The 15,318-nt window shown below is 47.7% G+C and overlaps 1 protein-coding gene and 1 long non-coding RNA gene across 2 annotated transcripts in view; one reads left to right on the top strand and one right to left on the bottom strand.

Moving 5' to 3' along the window:
- Nucleotides 1–202: 202 nt before the first annotated feature.
- LOC136644966 (uncharacterized) lies at nucleotides 203–9,214 on the bottom strand. The gene is made up of 3 exons (XR_010794119.1): nucleotides 9,072–9,214; nucleotides 7,442–7,706; nucleotides 203–4,411 (listed from the first exon to the last, which is right to left on the bottom strand). It is a non-coding gene; the product is annotated as an uncharacterized lncRNA (long non-coding RNA).
- A 517-nt stretch (nucleotides 9,215–9,731) lies between these two features.
- LOC136645974 (cytochrome P450 2J2-like) overlaps nucleotides 9,732–15,318 on the top strand; it is a 249,571-nt gene continuing 243,984 nt past the window's right edge. The window contains exon 1 of the mRNA XM_066622455.1: nucleotides 9,732–10,060. Within this exon, the coding sequence (XP_066478552.1) occupies nucleotides 9,761–10,060 (300 nt within the window). The 5' untranslated portion in view covers nucleotides 9,732–9,760. The remainder of the gene's footprint in view (nucleotides 10,061–15,318) is intronic.

Below are 15,318 nucleotides of genomic sequence, written 5' to 3'. Positions count from 1 at the left end.
GCCGCTGTGAGATACAGGAAGCTGGACTAGATGGGCCTATGGCCTGATCCAGTGGGGCTGTTCTTATGTTCTTATGTGCTTTGGCTGCTGGTCAGGCCAGGGAAAGGGGAATGTGAGGACACCAGAATGGTCCCGATCCGATGGAGCTGGAGTGCAACAAATGCTCCAGAAGGCAGCCTCCCCCCCACTAAAAAGGACAAAAAAAACAGGCTTGAAGTGGTAAGCAGTAAGTTCTCTATTTTGCACTTGCAAAGCCAGGTGGGTCTTCCTCTTGATATGCCTGAAATGGAAGAACTTTAAACTGGGCACTGGAGAGGGCTGTAAATCTCACTGATTCTTTTTGGGGGTTGTTATTGCAGGCAGGCTACAGAGTAAGCTCCATTGACCACTATGGGACTTACTTCTGAGTAGACATGCATAGGCTTGAGCTCACAGGCTGCAATTCTACCCACACTTTCCTGAGAGTAAGCTCCATTGACCACTATGGGACTTACTTCAGAGTAGATTCAGTTGGCGGAACAGGACTGGCTCCCCCTTATTTAATTGAATGAATGAATGAATAAACCTTTATTAGGCATAGATAGAGAAATCATAAAAGCAAACATAATTAGTCCTAATCCCGTTTATCAAAAACAGAGTTAAGATACTAAATTACTAATAAAACATTTACAGTTCAACATAAAATATCAACATTTTTGACAAATTCCATTAAGAAGGCTTAGAAATTAACAAAAGTAAAAATTTAGAAATTCCCTCTAGCACATCTGGTAAGCAGTCATTTAGGAGACACTTTTGCCTCATCCGAAAGCCCATTCATTTTGCCGAGAAGTGGAGTCATGTAAGTGTGGCGGGATCTAGTGTGCCGAGGACAATAAAAAAGAATGTGTATGATTGATTCAACATTTCCCAAATTACAAGGGCAGAGGCGTTCTTTATATGGTATTTGCCTATATCTGCCTTCTGTGACCTTGGATGGAAACACATTGAATCTTGCCAAGGAGATTGCACAACATTCAGAAGGGTTGATCAGAATATTCAGATAAGGAGCCATTTGCCCATACTTTAGTGGGATAGAGAAATTAAGAGGGGAGCAAATTCTAGAAGCAAGTTCAAAGAGGTTTTGTGCCTCAATGTCTAGCATTCTTTGCTTTACCCTTTGATAAACTCCAGGGAATGGATAGAAACTTAAAAAATCCAATGAAAAACCAATTGATTCAATTTTTTATTTAATTTGGCTATACCATTTAGAAGAACCAGACTCAGATAGCATTCTGGATAGGAGACCGCCTGGTTTCACGTTATAATGTAATTGGAGCCAATAGCGTATGGTTAAAAGCCATGCTCTTGATACTAAGAGCGATTGTCTGGTCTCCAAACATAATGCAGAGTATGGTACAGATTTAGGTAAACCCAGGATAGCCCTCAAAAATTTAGCTTGGATACTCTCAAGGGTGTGATTTATAGCACTAATCCAGATAGGGCACCCATACAGGAGCTGTGCCAATACCTTGGCATTAAATACCTTGAGAGCAGCTGGTATATAACGATTGCCCTGACTAAAAAAGAATGGATTGGTGCTCTGCAAAGTGACACGGGCCAAGTTGGTAACCAATTTTTGATGAGTACCCCAGCAAAGATTGTAGTGGAAGTGAATTCCAAGATATTTAAAGCTTTTGACCTGTTCCCGTTTCTCCCCTCCAATAGACCAAGTGCCTGGGCTCCATGATTTTGAAAAGACCATAACTTTGGTTTTCTGAGAGTTCAGTTCGAGTTTGTTACATTTCAGATAGTCAGAAGTTCTATTTAAAAGTTGCTTAAGTCCAATAGGTGTACAGGATACTAGCACTGCATCATCTGCATAAAGCAATGCTGGAATATGCATTGAACCTAGTTTGGAAAAATGTCCATTTATCTGAAGCAAAAAGGGGGTAAAATCATGTAGAAAAAGATTAAAAAGAGTGGGTGCTAAACTACACCCCTGTTTCACTCCCCTTTCGACCTGAATTTTGGGGGTCAATTTCCCCGAAGATGTAAATTTAATTTGGCAGGTGGTGCCTGTATAAAGTTTCTGAATAAGAGTTAGACGTCTAGGGTCTATATTGAGTTTAACTAGTTTGTCCCATAGCAGCGATCTATTAACGGAGTCAAAGGCTCCTTTAAGATCCAGAAAAACAACATATAATTTTTGATTTTTTAGCCTTATCAATCAAATGAGCTAAAACAGCACAGTGATCAATAGGTGAAGATCCTTTTCGAAATCCTATCTGATCCCACCCTGGAAGGCCCAGATCTTCCATCCAGGATAGCAGCTTGTTTAAAAGATGTTTTGCATAAAGTTTTCCCCCCACTGATAAAAGGCTTATAGGTCTAAAATTGGAGGGATCACGATAGTCGCCTTTTTTGTAAATAGGCACTATAGTAGCATTTGTCCATTCAGCTGGTATTATACCTGTTTGATCCACCACTGTGAATAATGAGGATAGCTCCACTGACCACTATGGGACTTACTTCAGAGTAGAATCACTTGGTGGAAAAGGAATGGCTCCCCCTTATTTAATTATTTCTTCTATTTTAATTTAATTATTTATTTTAATTCACTAGATGTCACTTCTGGCCATGACATCACTTCCAATGGGTTCTGGACAGATTGTCATTCTAAAAAGTCAGTCCCAGTGCTAAAAGTTTGAGAACTGCTGCAATAAGGTATTAGTAAGTTGACACGGTGTGTGCGTGCGTGTGTGTGAGACTACAAGTGTTCAAAATAAGAGTTTGGAGGAATAATAGCATCATGTTATAATCAATCAATGCGTAATTTCATGCAGAATGCAATGAAACAAATCACATTGAAATATCTGTGTTCTGACAAAAGGTATAGCCAAAAAGCCAGTGGGGGCAGGGCGATGTGACATCACCACGCCCACCACCTGGGGCGTTGCCCCGCCCACTGCATGGGGTCACTTGCAGGCCTCCCGCACCGGGTGACACGAATCCTAGCGATGCCACTGACTGGAATAGGCAAAGCTGCGCTGTCCACCTACCTTGACACTCATGGATTGGTGAGGATAGGCATGATTAACCAATGACTGGACACAGCCTGGAGCCAGGTGGCATGTCCATGAACATCTCATGGGAGGTAGACAGTGAGCACCTTCTCCCAACTCAGGTCCCCACACAGCTTTGGGTGGCAGTTAGTGCCCTGCTGTTTCTTATGGAGAAAGTTAAATAAAATGGTCCAAGTTACTTCCAAAGTCTGTATCTGTGGTGCGAGGGTCAAAGTGCATACAGGTGAGCCTTCAAGTAAACAAACGTGTAGATTTCTTTTGAAGAGCAAATATTCACAAAACCACTTTTTAGTGACTGTGAAATGATTTAGAGAAAAAATTGCTTTCATCTTTGATTTAGAAAAAAATTGGACAGCTCCACAGACCCTCCAAATAAGGAAAGGGTTCTGGAACTTTCCCTGAGAGGGTATATAAGCAGGCCTCTCCCACCCCTCAGGGTCCTTATTGCTTCAGGGTCCTTGGTGTCAACGTTTAGGAGAAGAGCTTTCTGCAGGCGTGAATAATCTTTATCAGGCATCTTTAAGGTTGAGGCAGAAAGTGGTCAGTGTGGCTATCCTTGGGAAGGCAATGCTCTAAAGTGACCATTCCAGCACAGAGGAGTGTGGAAACCACTTACTTTGAATGCAGATTCCTCAGCCAAGTTCCATACTTAGCTATTCCTGTGATCTTTCAGTCTGGGGAGGTGTCAATATCTGCATGTGCTGCTTTTGCTATCTCACAGGGCCCACTAAATCAAACATAAGGCCTGGGGACCAGATGCACCCCACGGAAGCTTTTTATCCAGCCCTCAGGCTTTCAGCTGCTGAGCAGTGCTGAGGTGTTACCGCTGAAAGGGCAGCCCATATTATTATTATTATAGTTGTTGTTATTATTATTGTTATTATTATTATTATTATTAACTGGGCGCTCATATCTTGAAATATGATCAAGAGTTGTGTGTATTATCTTCTGTCATTTGCAGCTAATGAGTTCCTAAGTGAGAAAAAGTGCTTATTTTGGTTATGACATGTTTAAAGACATCACTTCCTGCGCAATGACATCAATTCTGACCCTCACCAGGCATGATGAATGCTTTTCGGCCCTCTGTCTACACAAGTTTGATACCCCTGAACTAAATTCATTGGTGAAAATGTGATTTTCGCAACATAGTGACTAGAAAAAGCAGACGGACCCCTGAAGTGTCTTCTAGTATCACCCACCTTTGGCCCGTGCAAAGATCTCCACAAGCTCCTGGGCCACCTCTTCGATTTGGTGCCCCAGGCCTTTCTTCCCCAGTCCCAGCCGCCTCATGGTCACTTGTCCAAACCGTCTCTGCTGCTTCCAGGTATGACCGTTTGAAAGTAAAATTCCTGTGGTCAGGAGAATCAGAGAGATCAGAGAATCAAAAAAGGTTGGGAGGCTGGTTTTGTGCTGCTCATGCTTATGACCCAAGAGTTCCCTGTTTTGGCAGAACCCAAGAACTGCAGGGCTCATACATGAAAAAAGGCTCCTTGTCCCAAGGGGGCTCGTAAAAAAGAGCAACGATAACAACACCAGTTGTCACCACAAGGAAGACACCAGTAAGCAGCTGTGGGGAAAATGCTCTGCTGAGATAGAGGGACAGTTGCTTTCTCCCAACTCAAGGTAACAGAACCAGCACTTAGGCTGCAATCCCAGCCATGCCCACCTGGCAGTAAGCCTCATTGAATAGAATGGGACTGACTTTTGAGTAGACATGCTTAGAATTGGGTTGTTAAGAGGTGTCTCTGCCCAATTAGCAGAGTCTGTGTGTGTAACATTCTTCTACATTTAGGGTTTCCCTGTTGCTTCTGATAGGTTGCCTACTTTTTGGTTCAGTTTTAAAAATACAGTTTATATAATTATACATTTATTAAACCTTTTTATGGCTGGGGGGGGTGGTGCACTAAGTTTGCCTCCCTGCAGTGTGCAAGCAGCTCCTCCCCTCCCCTCCCCTCTGGAGACATTCACCTCCGTTTCCCCCACCCGCCCACTTGGCTCCAAAGGGGAGGGGAGCAGCTGCTTGCACACTGTGGGAGGCAAAACTTAGCGCACCGCCCCCCCTCTAGCGACACCTCTTCCCTGGAGAAAAGACCAGGAAAACCTCTGACTCTTACCCCTTCCTTTTGCTGCCTCTTTCAGGAAGGGGGTTGTCGGCGCTCAGATATTAAAAAGGGAGAAGTATGAGGACTACTTAACAAGAACAGAAAATAAAAATTGCTAATAATGTAATCTTAAAAATTAAAATAGGTTGTTACATGCTGCGTGTTTTGTTGTGCTCTAAACCAACTATCTTAAGTGGTCATCTACCTACAAAAGGAAAGAGAAAATATAAAAGCTAGAATGAGTAGAGGGAGAAAAAGAAAAGAAAGGGGGGGGAAAGATCTGTGGCCTTCAGGATTCCTGAAGTGTCTTCTTGGCAAAATGCCCAGAATATTACTGACACAGCATAAAAAGAAATAAACAAAACTAACGTGACAGTAGTGCTAAGTTCCAAATAACGGGGAAAGAAAGGAAAAGAAAATTCTCCAGTGGCTCATCATGGAAGAGACTCAGTTATCTTTTTGCATACCCTGAGGTAGACCAGCAAGGAAGGATTCAGCTGATTCTGGAATTCTGAACTGTTTGATGCCTTCTTCGGTTTCAAAGCAGAGACTTGCAGGCAGTGGCGTCACTAGGGGGTGCGGGCTGCACCGGATGACGAGCACAGGGGGGTGACGTGCACTGGGGGGTTACATGCTAAAATCGCGGTGGTCAGAGGTAACCCCATCATATTATATACCATTGGATGTGGAACTTTGAGCAGAATGCAATGCAAAAAACCAGAGTGAAATATCTCTATCAAAAGTTATGGCCAAAAAACCAGAGAACAAAAAAATGCATGGATCCTTATGGAAAGTGAAAGTGAGCTGTATTTACTTAGTCCGTCGGAAAGGGCAGGCTGAGAGGAATCCAATGACACCAGAATTGTCCTGATCCAATGAATGCAGCCCCCAAAAACACCTGAGAAGGAAGTCCCTCCCTCCAAGCAGATGAAGGTGTTGAGCCCTATGGAAAGTGCTTACTCGTGTGTAAGCAAACGTGCCTAGGCTGGTGTGGGAGATCAGGAGAAGGAGAGTGCAAGGCTACCAGAATGGTCCTTATCCTATGCACCTGGAGCTAAATAAGTGCTCCAGAAGACAGCCCCCCCACACTAAAAATGTTCAAAAGAGAGGCTTCAACTAATAAGGTGAACCTTTTTGAGATTTGCAAAGCCAGGTGGATCCTGATAGTGATCTGATTGAAACAGAAGTTCTTAAATTGAACTGGGCACAGAGTATGTCTGAAAATCTTACTGATTTTGGAGGTGGGGTGTTATTGCAGGCAGGCTACAGAGGAAATTCACTTGATGGAACAGGGCTGGCTTGTGCTTATTTAATTATTTGTTTTACTTTAATTATTTATACTGATTTATTTTAATTTGCCTGATGATATCACTTCCACCATGACATCACTTCTGGTGGGTCTTGGACAGATTGTCATTCTAAAAGTGGGTCCCAGTGCTAAAAGTTTGAGAACTGCTGCAATAAAGTGTTAGTAAGTTGACACCCTTGGGGGTGTGTGTGACACCACTAGTGACTAAAATAACTAAATCATAATTTGGAAGAACAAGACCGTCATGTTATATATCAGTGCTTCATTTCATGCAGAATGTGTTCTATCTTTGTTTTATCAAAAGGTACAGCCAAAAAACCAGTGGGGATGGAGTGATGGTGCACCACCACGCCCACCACCTGGAGTACTGCCCTGCCCACTGCATGGGGGGTGATGCGCTGGCATCCCGCAGCGGGTGACGTGAACCCTAGTGATGCCACTGGTTGCAGGGTATTTTGTGAAGTATTTTATCTTGAGATCTCTCACCATGAGACAGGCTTTCCTGATTTTGTGTCTTTGCTGTGCAACTTCAAGTGGCAGATCAGGGAAAAGCATAATACAACTTTGTTGACATTCCAGATTGCCCATTTGCCTTGCAACAGATAGAATATGGCTGCGTGTAGATGGTTGCAGAAATTGCACAATCCATATCTTAGTAGTAGACTGATTTGCCACAGTCTTGGTTGCCCAACGTGGGCTTGAATAGACCCTCTCTATGAAGAGCTCTAGGTCATCTGGTATTTTCCGCAATAGACGAAGGAATTTCTCCATTGAGACTATGGCTTCCCCAAGCCCTCCCGCAGAGATCTGAGAGTCTGGAACGCCCAGTACACGAATGTTGCCTGCCCTAGCATTTTTTTCCAGCAGGGATACAAGGGCATTCATAAGGGAGTGAGAAGCATGCACAGCAGTTCCCTGATGATTAACTTAGCCTCTAAAGCATTAATTTTAGTTTCCATTGTATTTACCTTAGTCTGAAGAGCTGAAAGATTGTCCCGCACCTCCTGAACAGCTGCAGTGAGTTTTTTCAGCTCCTGCATTTGCAATTAAGCTGATTCGATATCTGATCTTGATAGTTCCAAGTTTGCTCCATAAGTTCCAAAAGTTTATCTAACTTGTTGACATCCTCAGCCGGTTTCTGCAGCAGCAGATGTCTGTCTGGTAGTGGGGGGAGAAGAAGCTGAAGAAACGGAGGCAAGCTTATCTTTCTTCAAAGGCATTTTTGAGGGCAACCTTGGCACAAAAGTCAGGAAAATGAGTAAGAAATGAGCCAAATACTCATTCTTAGCGAGATAGTGAAACCAAACAAGAAGTCCTCTTCAGTACATATTAGCAATTCCAACAGGAGATGCACACTAATGGTCAGTCCGCCATCACACTTAAAGTGACCTTTAAAGTGACAGCTTAAAGTGACCCTCTCTCTGATGTTGCCCATTCAGGGGTGCCCCACTAGCAGTATCCTACTGAAGATGGATACACACACTGGATGTTCAGAAAACTTAAGGGGCTGGGTTTTCATCAGGCAGACTTTCCCCACGTCTGTCTGTCTGTCTGTCTGTCTGTCTGTCTGTCTGTCTGTCTCTCTCTCTCTCTCTCACACACACACACACACACACACACACACACACCAGCTGCTTAAACAAGGACAGACAAGCCCTGCTCAGGGCTCTCACCCCCTGCGAACCTGTAGGTGGTGTTAGTCAGCAGGCTCTCACTCTGAGAGGCCAAGCAGAGAGTTGCTGCTACCATAAGGGCAGGAGGCCTTGCCAAGCCAGACAGTGGTTCGATTGCCAGGTGTGATACGGAGCCAAATACAACACCAAGTCGGAAAGCAAAGCACAAGTGTTATCTGAGGCTTCAAATGGCTCCTCGGAGACAAAGCCTCAGAGCAGACAGGAGCCCTGACATCCAGTGCAACAAACCTTTTACATGGTACACACACAAAAAGCACTAGGCAACACTCAAAATCACAAAGTTACGCCCCTTTACCTGAAAGCAACACTCTTTACTGAGTACTTTCCCATCATGCTCTCTCCATGAGCTGGTCACGCAGGAGGCTTGTGCACCTTCCTCTGTGCCAACTTATCGGCCAAGCAGCATTGAAACTGTGCTTGGAAAGTGTGCGCATTGCAAGATGCGCTCTGTTGTTTTACTCTTTATCTTGCTTTCTCAGCCATGTGGAACCTTGAGTCATTTACCTGTAAGGGGAATTTCAATTTATTCCCTCTGTTAACAAGACAGAGCAAGGCCGAGTAACTCTAACCAGAGTGTCAGGGCCCAATCCTCCAATTTTCCAGGGCTGGTGCAGTGGTGTTCCTAGCAAGGGAAAGGGCGGTGGCATGCTGAGCACTGACTTCTGAGGAGGCTTGCAGGGCACTGCATGGCTGTGTTCCCGAGCTCTCAAGCCCCTACCTAAGTGACCTCCAGTGTCTGGAGGGAGAAGCTCCCACTGGAAGGCTTGGGGGGGAGACACACAATCCCGCCCCTGTGCCATGCAGTGCGAGCAGGGCTAGCCGCATGCCCTGCAGTCCTGCCTTTGGCTGCAAGCCTATTCACACTGACCTGGGAGTAAGCCCCATTGCCTATAATGGAACTTACTTCAGAGTAGGCATGCCTCGGATTGGGCTGCGTGTCACCCAGAGCCATGCAGGGAGACCCCCCTGCATCCTCCCTCCTCCTCCAGCCCCCAACCTCGAGCCTGTTGGGAGCTGCGGCTGTGCTGGTGGGGATGGTGCGCGGCTGGGCCACGGAGGCCTGGCCAGAGGTCCATGGGCACGAATGCTCCCGTGGGGGGCAGCGCCTGCTTCCGGCCAGAGCGCAGCGTCCCAAGCCTGCCAGGCTGAAGGCGGGCTGCGGGCTCCTGCCTCCAGGCAGAACAGTCGCTCCCTTTCTGCCTCAGTGAGGGGGGAGCGGCGGGGACGGGAAGAGGGCGGAAGGGGCTGCTGGGCGCGCTGAGGAGGCCACGCGGAGCAGCAGCGCCGGGAGAGGCGACTCCGGAGCGCGCAGCTCTGAGCGTGGAGGCTCCTGAGGCAGGAGGAGGGCGCGTGTGCGGGGGTGCACCGCCTGCCGGCTTCGCGAGTGAGCCGCGCGCGCGACAGGAACCCCCGCGGCGCCTGCGCCTCCTTCTGAAGGGCCAGTGGCGCCGCCCGTGCGCGCGAGGCTCGCGCAGTGCCAGGACATTCCTGCAGCCCTCCGTGCAGAAGGCAGGAGTCTCCGAGCTCCCCTCGCGTGCCTGCCGCGCCCCCTCAGAAGGCGGGAGGGGCCGGCTTTGAGCAGAGGGGCGGCCCATGTCCTTCCTCCTCCGGAACAGGAAGTTCTCCGGGAGGCGCCGCCCGCAGTGCGTGGAGTCAGGACAGGAGGCTTGCGAGGAGGCAGCGGCAGGCGAACGTCCCTCTCCGCTGCCTGCCTGGAGTCTGACAAGTGCTGGTCTGGTCCGGGGTGGGCCTAGGCAAGCCGAACCACACCCGCCTCCCTCTTCCTCCCCACGCAGAGCCTGCTTCTCGGAAAGGGGCGGAGGAGAGGAGGCTGCGAGCGGCCTCTCACGTTCGCTGTGTCCGCTGCTTTGCCAGAAGGCTCCACACCAGGAGGTCAGTCCTCCCACCCCCTTGTGCCAGACGGGCAGCTCTGCCAACGCCGGGGCTGTTTCCTCACAGGATCATTGTCCCTGGGTGCCAAGATGAAGGGAAAGGGAGAAGTCTGGCTTGCGTCCCTGATTTTGCTGCACAGCTCCTTGAATACAGCAAGCAGCCCTTTTTATCTGCATTTCCTCAGGGGTGGGGGGGCAGGCCGGGTTTAGAAGTTTCCACCTGCTGTGAGCCAAGCAACTCCCTCAGTTTGTTGATCATCATTCCAGGTTGCTCCCCAAGAAATTCCACCACTGATCCTCCAAACCTGTAACTTTTAGCTTTTCTGCAGCCGTTTAAGAGAGAATTCACAATCTGCTTTAAATTGAGAAACTGTATGATGTTTCCCAAGTGTGTATTCAGCACAAAGTTTATTTTTTTGACTTTGAAAGGTATAGAATTAGTTTTATACATTGAAGTACAGATCCCCTATTTGCATAAGTAGCCAGCAAGGAAGAATTCTGCTTTTGTCACCAAAGATCTGCCTGAAGTTTGAAAGAGTGGAGAAGTTCTGGATGGCGTGAATCTTAGCAGCTCAACGTAGAACGTCAGATAATGGAGGAAGGACTGGTGGGGGGGATTGACAGTCAGGAGGCAGGCTCTAGGTGGTTCATGAGGCCCTATACCTGGGAAGGGCACATGTTGGCAACCTTCAGTCTCGAAAGACTCTGGTATCGCGCTCTGAATGGTGGTTCTGGAATAGCATCTAGTGTGGCTGAAAAGGCTGTTTCACAGGGCACAGAGTACATAAGAATGTTGTTATATGTTGTCAGTCCCATGACGGGCTGTGTGTTCTAAGGTAATTGATTTTTGTCACTTGATATTTGAAAAGGTGGAGGAATTATGTAACCTTAAGCTGGAGCTTTCTGGGAAAATGTTAGGCTGCAGATATAAATACTTAATGTTAATGGTCACTCTTCAAGGGGGGAGGAAAAAAGAGGGGAAAAAAGATTGTTGATGTATGATTATGTAAATATAAGTGGAATGTATACATTAAAATTATACGTCAATAAAAAAATTAAAAACAAAACAAAACAGCAGACCCCCTTTTGGGTGTCACCCCAGGGAACCTCCCTCACCCGGCTGACTGCTAATCAGTTAAATTAAGACAAAGAGGCAATGGCTTGTTAAAGTTGCAAAAAAGAAGTTATTTACTTACAGTTCCATTGAGTGTATATTTACAGCATCTGATTAGGATCAGAGGTTCAGCTAACACTTAGAGATAACAAGGCCCTGGAGCTGCCTCGCCCTGCATGCCTTGTGCTCAAGGTGGACTGGGCATCAGAGTCCTGGTGTGCCCATCTTAACAGGTCAGAGGACAAGAGGAAGTGCTCAGAGGAGAAGGGAAGGATAAAGGGTTAGGGCCGCACCCCACAAGGATCACAGAGAGAACAGGTAGAAAGGTCAGAGTCACTGGGCCATAGCTTGACACCTTCTGGACAGCATCCTGCCCCCTCTGGACAGACGAAGTTGCATCAACTCCAACAAGACCCACATCTACATCCAGTCCACTAGTAACTCCAAGTTCAGGATCTCCTTGCTCTTACTTGGCTTGGATGAAAAGGGGAAAGAGAGTTGATGGTTTCAGTTGCATGTTGTTCACAACCCAGATGACTTAAGGCAGTAACTTCAGGTGGATGCAAAATAGCTTGCAGGATAAATATTCTAAAAGACCCACCCTAACGCAAAGTGACCCTCTCTCTGATGTTGCCCCTTCAGGGTTGCTCCACTAGCAGTATCCTACTGAAGAAACATTCTGCACCCTGGATGTTCTGACAGCTTAAGGCTGGCTGCTGTGCCCTGGTGTGGCTTAGGGTTTTGCTCCTTGCCTTGCCGGCTTGGAGGTGTGCAGCCACTTGGCCATGCACGTTGGGGGGAACAGTGATGGTGAGCACATGAAGCTTGAGCAGCAGGCAGCAACCTAGCCTGATGTGGCCATGAAGAAGGGGATGAGGTGGATGTAGACCTGATCTTCCTACTCCACGCTGGCGATGGAGCCAAAGGGAGAAACTGTGGGCACCCTGGCACAAGAGCCACACAAATCCCAAGATTTATACATTGCTCATCATATACGGCTTGTCACATACATGACCAACCATTCCAGAACGTCTGTGAGGCCACCGGCACTCCCCCCAGCCCACACTCCCTGCTGCGGCTGACTTGTTGCCCAGCATGGCAATCCCATTGTACTCCATTGCTGGCACAGGCAGTGAAGCCTTGCACCCAGTGTGCCCCGTGCTGAATAGCCAATGGCAGAGCCACCTGCCCAGCCTTGTGGAGTCTCAGTACCACTGCCCTCAACCACGTCCTAGGGAAAAATGTTACCCATTGCTCTGCTACAATTGGACACTGCAAGGAGGAGGATGGCAGTGGACCGCCTCAAGCTCCTGGGCCAAAGGTTGCCTGCCCCTGGCCTAGACAATGGTTCCTGCCCAGAAAACCATTCACATGGTTGCATTTTCCCCATTCACCTCCAGTGGATGCTGGAGGGACAATCAGCAATGGACAGATAAGCTTTGTTCAGGACTGTAATGAACACGCCCACATTCACATTGTTCTGCCAATTTCATGACAGTTCCTGGCTTCAGATCTTACTGCTGATCAGAGGCAGGAAATCAGGAAATATCCCCATGTCTAACCTAATTTCCTCACCTGTAACTCTAATAAATAAATAAAATAATAAAAATAAAAAAAAAGGAAATCAGGAAATAGGTCAGGCCCTGGATCTTCCCACAGGCAAGGTCAGTGTGTGGACTTCTCCACTGGCAAGGAGGATGCCATGTGGCTATTGTTTTACCGGGACTAGACTCTCTGCACCAGGGAATCTCCTTGCTCCAATCCACATCTCAGCCAAGTTGCTGCTGTGGAGGTGCTGGTGGCAAAGGGAGGGGTGAAGATCCGCATCCCAGCCACCCTAACCAGTGACATCTTACACAGAAACAGGGTTCTCTATAATAATAATAATAATAATAAAACTTTATTTTTATCCCGCCCTTCTCCCAAAAAGGGACCCAGGGCGGCTAACAACATATAAAACAAATTAAAACATAATTTCACAGATAAAAACATATTAAAAAACACATTAGCAGAACCCATAAAAACAGTAGTCAGAAGAGTCAGAATAAAAGAGCATAAAACAGCAGTTCTTAGAGGAATCTGTAAAAAAGCAACTAAAAGATATATAAAAGATGTTAAAAAGGCCAGAACGTCAGAAGGCTTGGTTAAACAACAAGGTCTTCAGGCCTCGCCGAAAGGACTCAAGAGAGGGAGCCATTCTCAAGTCAAGGGGAAGGGAGTTCCACAACGTTGGTGCCACTACTGAGAAGGCCCTATTTCTTGCCGCCGCCCCACGTACCTCCTTAGGCGGCGGCACTTGTAAGAAGGCCTTCTCTGATGACCTGAGAGGACGAGCCGGATTGTACGGGAGTAGGCGGTCTCTAAGATATCCTGGCCCAGAGCAGTATAGGGCTTTAAAGGTCAAAACCAGCACCTTGAATTGGGCCCGGAAACGAATGGGCAGCCAATGTAGCCCCCGGAGAAGCGGGCTGACAGAGTCAAACCACCTAGCTCCAGTGACCACACGGGCCGCCGCATTCTGCACTAATTGCAGTTTCCGAACCGTCTTCAGGGGCAGCCCCACATAAAGCGCGTTACAATAATCTAACCTCGATGTCACCGTAGCATGGATCACCGTGGCCAGGTCTGCACGATCCAAGTACGGACGCAGCTGGCGCACCAGCCGAAGCTGAGCAAAGGCCCCCCTAGCCACAGCCGCCACCTGGGAATCCAGGAGCAGCTGCGAGTCCAGGTGGACCCCCAAGCTGCGGACCTGCTCCTTCAGAGGGAGTGCAACCCCATTCAGAGCAAGCTGATAATCCAGCACCTGCATCGAGGATTTCCAAACCAGGAGAGCCTCTGTCTTATCCGGATTTAATTTCAGCTTGTTAGCCCCCATCCAGATCCTCACTGCTTCCAGACAGCGCTGGAAGTTCACTTCTCTAGTTGAGTGAAGGGGCCCCATTCAGCAGAGTTGGTAGCAACGGTTGCAGAATTCCAGGAGAATTAGCAAGTCAGACTCCTCTGTCCTTCTCCCAACCCAGCAAGGCAGCTTCAGTTCCCAAACCAGCCCAGGAATGGGAATGATGAGGTTAAAAGTAATCTGCATAATCAAAGGCTACCTGCAGTTGACCTTCTGCTACCTTTGCGAAGTCTTCCCGATTTCAAAGGCAAAAGGTGAATTTAGACTCTAGTTTGAAATGTGCCCAGTCAGTGCATCCAGTGTGGATGTCTTTGCTTGCTTGGTTGGCAACCTTCAGTCTCGAAAGACTATGGTATAGGCCTACAGCACCTGGTATTCCCAGGCGGTCTCCCATCCAAGTACATCACAGCCACTTCCAAAGGTGTGGAGAAATTCCTTTACCCTGAAAAGGAACAGTAACTGCAGACCGATCAGCACACGGACACTTGACCAGGGCGTGGCCTGCCTGGCCCTGACTCCACTGCTGTGTGTGAGCAATAATTGCCCTGGGAGTGTCTTCAGAGCTCATCCTAAGTAACTCTTACAATGGTTGGTAAATGGCAGCGTATCTCAGTTTCATATACTTGTGCCCAATGAAATTAATACCTTGCATGCATTAATATTAAATTAATTAATACCTTGGTCTGCCGCTTATGTGCATTAGTTTACTTGTGGGGGTGGAACAAGAACCCACATATGCAGAACTGATGTGGAAAGGAACTCCGTCTTGTAGCCCCATCCTACTAACTCTCAATGGGGGGCTCACTGCATCTTGCAGGGGTGTTTTGAGCAGCGAAGACCTCCTCACGGTAAGGGAATATTTGCTCCCTCGCCCGGGGTAAGATCTCACAGTCCAGTTGGATCGACTCAGACCTGCATCAGCTGTATAGCTGGTGCAAGTCCAGGTGGACCTGGGCCTGGGGATCAAAGCTGTGAAGGGGATAGCATAGCGGTGATGCCACTGCCACAGATACTGCTCCACTCCCAGTCTTGATCCAGCCCTCCCCCGTTCTCCTCCTCATTCCTCCCCCTCCCTGCCCAGTTCTACCCACCCCCTGCTTCCCTCCCACCTGACCACCCACCTGTCACACAGACTCACTGGTGCTGGGGAGCATGGACGGGCTGCCGTTGCACTGCTGTGGCTGCTTTTGGCCCAGCTGCACAAAACATTCCTGATTCCTTCAGGTCAAGTGCTGAGGCTTTG

The sequence above is a fragment of the Tiliqua scincoides genome, chromosome 3 (genome assembly GCF_035046505.1).
Source record: "Tiliqua scincoides isolate rTilSci1 chromosome 3, rTilSci1.hap2, whole genome shotgun sequence".
In the NCBI taxonomy this organism is placed as follows: Eukaryota; Metazoa; Chordata; class Lepidosauria; order Squamata; family Scincidae; genus Tiliqua; species Tiliqua scincoides.
The sequence above is the reverse complement of the archived record's forward strand: the minus strand, read 5'-3'. Positions and strand labels throughout refer to the sequence as shown.